This window comes from Zerene cesonia, unplaced genomic scaffold (assembly GCF_012273895.1).
Source record: "Zerene cesonia ecotype Mississippi unplaced genomic scaffold, Zerene_cesonia_1.1 Zces_u001, whole genome shotgun sequence".
In the NCBI taxonomy this organism is placed as follows: domain Eukaryota; kingdom Metazoa; phylum Arthropoda; class Insecta; order Lepidoptera; family Pieridae; genus Zerene; species Zerene cesonia.
In genome coordinates, this window is record NW_024045131.1 from 350,745 (window position 1) to 358,220 (window position 7,476).

At 38.9% G+C, this 7,476-nt stretch overlaps 1 protein-coding gene across 1 annotated transcript in view; it reads left to right on the forward strand.

Annotated features, from left to right (window-relative positions):
- The window catches only part of LOC119838059 (RNA-binding protein 26-like), a 25,293-nt gene that overhangs the window by 6,900 nt on the left and 10,917 nt on the right, over positions 1 to 7,476 (forward strand). Inside the window, exons 7-17 of the mRNA XM_038363866.1 lie at positions 213 to 338; positions 1,536 to 1,621; positions 2,016 to 2,129; positions 2,421 to 2,541; positions 3,033 to 3,115; positions 3,723 to 3,856; positions 4,654 to 4,785; positions 5,000 to 5,155; positions 5,713 to 5,899; positions 6,434 to 6,552; positions 7,181 to 7,225. Coding sequence (XP_038219794.1) covers positions 213 to 338; positions 1,536 to 1,621; positions 2,016 to 2,129; positions 2,421 to 2,541; positions 3,033 to 3,115; positions 3,723 to 3,856; positions 4,654 to 4,785; positions 5,000 to 5,155; positions 5,713 to 5,899; positions 6,434 to 6,552; positions 7,181 to 7,225 — 1,303 coding nt within the window. The remainder of the gene's footprint in view (positions 1 to 212; positions 339 to 1,535; positions 1,622 to 2,015; positions 2,130 to 2,420; positions 2,542 to 3,032; positions 3,116 to 3,722; positions 3,857 to 4,653; positions 4,786 to 4,999; positions 5,156 to 5,712; positions 5,900 to 6,433; positions 6,553 to 7,180; positions 7,226 to 7,476) is intronic.

The following is a 7,476-nucleotide window of genomic DNA, read 5'->3' on the forward strand; positions in this document are numbered from 1 at the left end:
CCCCTGTTATCCACATGTGCAGATAAATTGAAAAATCAATTTATTTCCAGCACGCTCGTCCGGTCTCGAACCCCGACTTGTCAATTGAAGTTCTACTTCCTCACCACTGAACCACCACTGCTTCTTCTTCTATCTTATATAATATGTATATTCTTCGTCTATCTATCAACATATTATAAATAAATAACAAAAAAATGAATGCTGTTTGACAGATCCCGTTCGCCGGCGGGCGAGCGCGAGCGGGACAGGCTGCGCGCGCCGCGCGAGGCGGAGCGGGACAGAGTGTCGCGGGACCGGGAGCACAGGGAGCGGCTGTCGCGCGAGCGGGACAGGGAGCGGTCGGTGTCGTGTTAATGACATATCTTCCTATGTATAAAATTTCACGTGTCACAATTTTAGTTAGCGAACCCCTCCGAAACGACTGGACCGATTCTCATGAAATTTTGTGTGCATATCGGACAGGTCTGAAAATCGACCAATATAGTAGGGGAGCCCAAGATGCTAAATGTGTATTTACCTCGAGTAAATATCGTTTCATCGTTTCAGAACCTATTGGAATTCGCAGATTATGCGATAGCAAGAAAAAAAGTCCTATAGTGTTTTCAATTTTAGCGATGGCAAAAGGTTTTTGATTTTTTTTTTTATTGTAAAAGAAAACTGGGCTGTGGAAATACTCAAGCACGTTAGATTTTGATATTTTGAATGCTCTGGCACATCACTGAAATAAAATATAACTTATTTTTACGATTTATGTGGTAATTTCGTGGCTACGAATAAAAGGTAAAATATAGAAATATATGACTCGAGCGCGACAGATAAAGATATTTCGGGTTATTCACAACTAATAAAACATCCAAATATCGCTTATCTGACAATTTGAGCGTAACCTTAAAGAATTACAGATATTTTTTTATTTCCCGCGACTCCTGTGAGCGCACGCACCAATATTAACTGCTCATACTTTCTGAAGGTACTGTGTAATAGGTAAAGTACGTTCCCTTATAATATTCTGACGCGCTCGAGTAAATCCCCAAATCCCCTCTTGGGCTCCCCTACTAATATCTATCTTGATCAATATAAATGATAAGAGTAAACAACAACAACAGCTAGTAGTAATATATAAAGTGGCGGCGGATATGCAGATTGGACCAGCTCGCACCGGGGAAGTACCACACCCCCACAGGAGACCGGCGTGACATAGTAGTGTGGCTACTGTGTTACGTACTGAGAAACAAGAGACATTTCCTAGTGTAGTTTTTAACTTTTCTTTTAGTTGTTTCGGGAAATAAACTCTTAACTCTTTAAGTCTCACTTGTCCTTCGTATAGAGTGTGCAAAATAAAATATTTAATCCCGGTGACCCCAGTCAGGATATATAGATAAAAAAACTCATGAAATGATTGCATTGTCACCGATCTTCGATAAGTGTACAAAGTGTACATATGTCCGTTTGAAGTGGGTCAGAATCGAGTCTGAGGAGTCGGTTACATACAAACATACAGGCGGAGCTAATCAAAGCGTGGTTATCCGTTTCAGATCCCGCGACAGGTCGATGTCGCCGCACGCGGAGTCGCGCATGGAGCACAAGGACACCTTCAAGCGGAGGTGTCGAGACTTTGACGGTAGGTGGCGCTGTGGTACAACATCACCATCATTATCATTATCATCATCATCATCATCATCATCATCATCATCATTATTGAACTACACAGATATTTTTAAGAGGAAACTTTTGTGTCTTTTTATATGTTTGTAACGTTTTCACGCAAAAACTACTAGACCGATTTCGAAAATTTTTTCCCCATTGTCGAATTTGAGAGGGTAATTTCACTACTACATTTGCCCAGCTATGTACGCACCAAATTTCATTGCATTCGGTTCAGTAGAAAATAGTAGTAGTAGTAGTTGCGTGAAAGAGTAACAAACATACATACACATACATTCATCCTCGCAAATTTTCGCATTTATAATATTAGTATTATAGTATGTATATATGTGTGCAAATATTGTCCCCAGTGAAGGGCTACTGCATGCGCGGCGACCTGTGCGAGTGGGACCACGGCATCGACCCCGTCGTGCTGGAGGACGCGGCGCTCACGCGGGTGCTCGCCCTGCCGCCGCCCGTGCCCGGTCAGCGACGCGACCACACACACACTCGCACACACTCACACATACACACACACACACACTTGAACTTAAACTCAAATTCAAGTATTTTATTGTTCAGCTAGCCTTACTCAGACTAAAACTCAAGCATTTGTTCAGCTAGCCTTATTTTTATTGTTTTGTTAAAATTGTAATTTCTTTCTTTCTTTACCACATTGTAGACATCTTTCCGTAATATAATACTACTAAATAAAATGTAGAAAAAACGCCCACAATATATAGATAATATAACATTGCAATACAATTGTATCGCAGAGTACAACCCGGCCACGCCGGACATCTGGGTGGGCGGCGGCGCGTTCGGCGCGTTCCCGCCGGCGCCGCACGCGCACGCGCCGCACCACCACGCGCCGCGCGAGCTCGTGCCCATACCCAGGTCGGTGCGCCCTCGTCTCCTACACCGCCACCATCATCAGCAACACTACCATCAACAACGCTACCATCAACATCACCATCAACACCACCATCAACACCACCATCAACATCATCATCAACACCACTACTATCAACACCATCATCATCATCACCACCACTATCACCACAACCACTACAATCACAACTATCAACACTATCATTATCATCATGACTATTATCACCAACAACATCATCGTCGTCATCATCATCATCATCATCATCACTATGCCTATATTAAACTTCACCGTCATTATAAACATTATGTACAACATCATCACTATCACAACTATCACCAAAACCACCACAACCAACAGCACTACTTCCATTATCATCAATCACATTTCATCATCATCATTGCCATTAACGACTATTAACATCACCACTGTTCCACTTTACCTGCACCACCACGATTCTTTCCATCGTTTTATTTTAAAAGCGTCTCCCACGTTTCAGGGTAAGGCACGAGGCGCCGCCCGGGGCGATGCCGCCTCAGAGACACGCGGCGCCCAAGAAAAACTTCGATTATAACAGACTAGGTGCGTCATTTTGCTTAAAACTAGTCATTGCCCGCAGCTTCCACTGCGTCGGTGTATCAACTCAAACATTTATTCTTATAGATTGCTTCTTATAGACATTAATTTATGCAATTAGACATCTTATAGAAGTATTCTTGCATCTTCATAACACAGTTTCAATATTTACCACCAGTTCGGAAAGCGGTTTCTACAGAGAAGAGCCGGCAACAAACTCTGTAGTTGCTTATACTGTATGATATACATTTTGAGAATAATTTAACTTGCGTTAGGTATATGCTCTGTATGGTTCCCAGCTTCTTAAAGTCTTATGTTAGCTCGTCTTTTATTTAAAACGACAAATATTTCATGAAAAATACTTCTAAAATCAAATGTGTTGAATAGATTTCAGATTATCAGAGACGTTATCAACAAGCAGTGGAATATATAAATATATGTTATTCCAGTTGTCTTCGTACCAAATTTCATTGCAATCGGTTCAGTAGGTTTTTGCGTGAAAGAGTAAGAAACACACACACATCCTTACAAACTTTCGCATTTATAATATTAGTAGGATTAGTAGGATGGGATTTTATCATGAACCTGTAATATTCAATCGCACAAACCGCAGGCGGCCCCCGCCCCCCGCTGCCCCCGAAACTGCCCAACTGCTCGCTGGAGGTGAAAAAAGTGCCCCAAGGACTGAATGACATCACGCATTTGAACAACCACTTTAGCAAGTTTGGCAAAATCGTCAATATACAGGTGAGTCGGTGCTCTAACTCAAACTAAAACTTAAACTCTATGATTTATTCATTCAAGTTGTGCTTTACTAGCGCTTTTGGATCGAACACACACACATCCTTACAAATTTTCGCATTTATGATATTAAGTAGTAGAGGTTTTACTTTTAATGATTTATATCGCTGTGCTATTTGAAGATTTTCAGCTTTTCTTGGGTGACGTAATTATTTATCAGTATAGTTGTTAACGCTAATGGATCCTAGAGTATTTGAATAGATTTTTTCTTAATTCGTTATGATTCAGTTATGATTGCAGCTGGATTATTACTTAGTATAATATAATTAACTAATTGTTATATTTAGAAATCGACATGTTTTAATTATCTCTATTTAATGTAATCGTCGAAAATTTAGTTCTGAATGTGATTTCATAGAGGAAGGTTGGTTTGTGATTATTTCAGGCAAAAACGTATATTGCTAATTTGTTTTTTTTTTCTATTGTTATCTCAATCTTACGAAGATAATATAAAAGTATAGTGAAGTGAAAATATTATTGTACGTGTTAACTAATAAAATGCAGACTAAAATATAGTACATTCATTAAAATAGTGTTTGAATACTCTTTTTAATTTGTGAAAAAAGGTGTTCCTCAAGGATCTATGATAGGTCCATTGCTATTCCTCATTCATGTAAATGATGAATTACTTATTGACAAGTTAAAAGTCACTGATATTCAGGGAACAGTCAAAAACAGTCGTTATTTAATAATATTTTATATGTTTGTACATAAAATAAGTATTAATAAAAACTATCTTACAGGTGTGCTTCGAAGGAGACCCGGAAGCGGCGCTAATAACGTTCTCGAATCCGACGGAAGCGAATGTTGCGTACAAAAGTACCGAGGCGGTACTTAACAATAGGTTTATAAAACTATTTTGGCACAACCCTGAGGTATGTTGACCGGTTTTTCATAAATTGCTTCATTAGCATGTTTTTTTTACAAATTTTCTATCATTTGGATGAAATCATTTCATTGATACTAAATTGTTGGAATTGTTTTATGCGTATTCTAATAAATAAATCTCTCGAACATATTCCCATTTTAAAAACATGTAATCAGTAATTACCGTATCAATTAGTGGCTAAAACAATATATGAATTACAGAATAAACAAGAGAACGCCGCGCCGGGCGGCGTGCAGCAGAACAACAAACAGACGGACAACAGACACCCGATGTCGCACAACAAGGTGTTCATCAACAGAGACAACATTAAGGCGAGCGAGAACAAGATGCTCGCAAAGGAGAAGGAGAAGGAGAAGGTGAGAGATGAATGGAACGCTGAAAGAGCTATTTTGTTACTGAAATTGTGATTCATTAAAAAAAAATCTTTTTCATATATTAATAATAGCAAAGGGCCTAATATGGATCCTTGGGACACCCCATAAATAGAGCTGTTGGAAAAACTTATTTCAACTCGAGAATTAATCGTTTTTATGTGGAAGTAGAAGCAATGGCTTCTGCATGTGGTCATCCTATAAATGTTATTTATTGTTGAATTTGTAATTTTTTACAATTAATTGTTGTATAATGGACTGTTATGATTACAGCTTTGTTATACACTTTGCACAGTTCTATTTTGATTATTATTTTTTTTTACCTTCGTATATTTTAATTTTCTCACATACATACGGATAGTGTTTTTTTTTATTATGATATTATATCGATTAAAAGTAGTATAATGACATGACAGACAGCCTCCTGTTGATGATAGTAAAGTTTTATTAATAATACATCTGCTAAAGGAAACACGTTGATATTTTGACATTTACTCGGGCATGTTAGCGATAGTAAAGCTATAATGGTTTTAATAACGCAGCTGAAAGAGACAAACGGCGCCGCCGACAAGCCGGCGCAGAACAACAACATCGCGGCGAGCGCGGGCGCGGGCGCGGGCGTCGGCGCGGACAAGCGGCAGCAGGTGCTGGAGATGTACCGGCGCGCGCAGGCGCTGCTGCAGACGCAGCTCTCGCAGCAGAAGCTGCTCATCGGCCGGCTGGAGAGCGGTGAGTGGGAGGGGGACAGATAGTAGGGGAGGAGGGGAGGCGATGAATTGCTTTTTTCTGCCATCGTCAGCAATGGAGCTCGTGCGTCATCTGATGGTAAGCGCTGCCAGCGCCCATGAATATTTGGAAAGGCGTAAGCTCGATTGCATACCTTACGCCTCCACAAATCGACTTTAAACTGAAAAGGGATTGAGATAGAATTGCCGAGAGGAATACAGGAATGGCCTGGGAAGGGTAAGAAAATGGATATGGACATTTGCTTCTGTGCTAATTATACTTTTCTTAGTTTGTGATATAAATATATTCCAGTGTTCATCCGTGTATGACTGAAGGGTTTCATTGCTTGTTTAGGCGTACTAATTTCATTAGCTACTAGTTCGAATATTAAAAGAAATGAACCATAAATAAATCAATATTGTGGACAGTCTGTTTATCCGTACGAATACTAATATTGTAAATTCGACAGTAAATCTGTCTTTCTGTCTTCTCACACACAACTTAAAAAAAAACATATTTATTTGTCTGTATATCCAGGCAATGTGACGGAACAGCAGAAGAGCGCACTGATGGAGGCGATAAACGCGGCGCAGGAGGGCATCGAGAAGCTGAGGAAGGAATTAGTCGCGTACAACGGCCTGATCAAGCATATGCAGGTGAGTTTTTGAGAAAAATGTAGAAAAAATAAAATAAAAAAATGTTAAAAATTATTTATATTTTTTTTTTCATTGACGTTCTATAAACAACTCAATCGTATTCGTAATCTCCCTCGAAATTTGTCCGAAGTCAAACTCTGCCCGCGCGTGTTTCAGGCAGAGTTTTCCAATGACGTTTATTCTCTTGTTGTTTGTGGTACGTTCGTGGATTTTATCGTGTTTTTGATATTATATGTATTGTGTGAATGGTAGGGCTAGGATTTTTAGACTTTTAGAAAAAAGGTCAAACGCGACCTTTTTTTCTTTTGAGAAAATGTTTTAGTAAAGTAAAGCAACGTTTTCTTGTCGCTAAACAGTAAAATAAAACAAAATCATCGAAAAACTTTAACTGAATTTGATCTTTTGGCATTTTTTTTTGAATTTTGACTAAACAACATGACCTTGGTAGTAACATTACGAGTCATTTAAAAATAAAACAATAACTTTTTTGATTATTTACTTTACAAAAAAATTGCGATATAAATAAAACTTCCCAGACATAAACGACGATAAACTAAACGAAATTAAAAATATGAAATAAAAATAATAAAGTAAAAATATAATGAAATAAAAAAATAAAATCAAACAGGAGGAGAGTGTGTCCCGCTCAATGTCGCGTCTACAAGTGAGCCAGGTAAACGATGCGTGTGCGTGTGTGCGTGTGTGACTAACGTTGTGTGTGTGCGCGCGTGTGTGTGTACGTGGGAGACGCTCATTGGCCGAATTTTTTTTTGTAGATTGACTTATTATTATGACTGTGTTGTAGTGATAAGTAGGCTTTTTTATGCGGGTACTTAAAAAAATTAGATTAAATAAAAAAAATGGTTGCCTGTAAAGTCGGTTTTACGGGCGAAGATTTTACGTGACAACGTCTTTTTCTCGGTA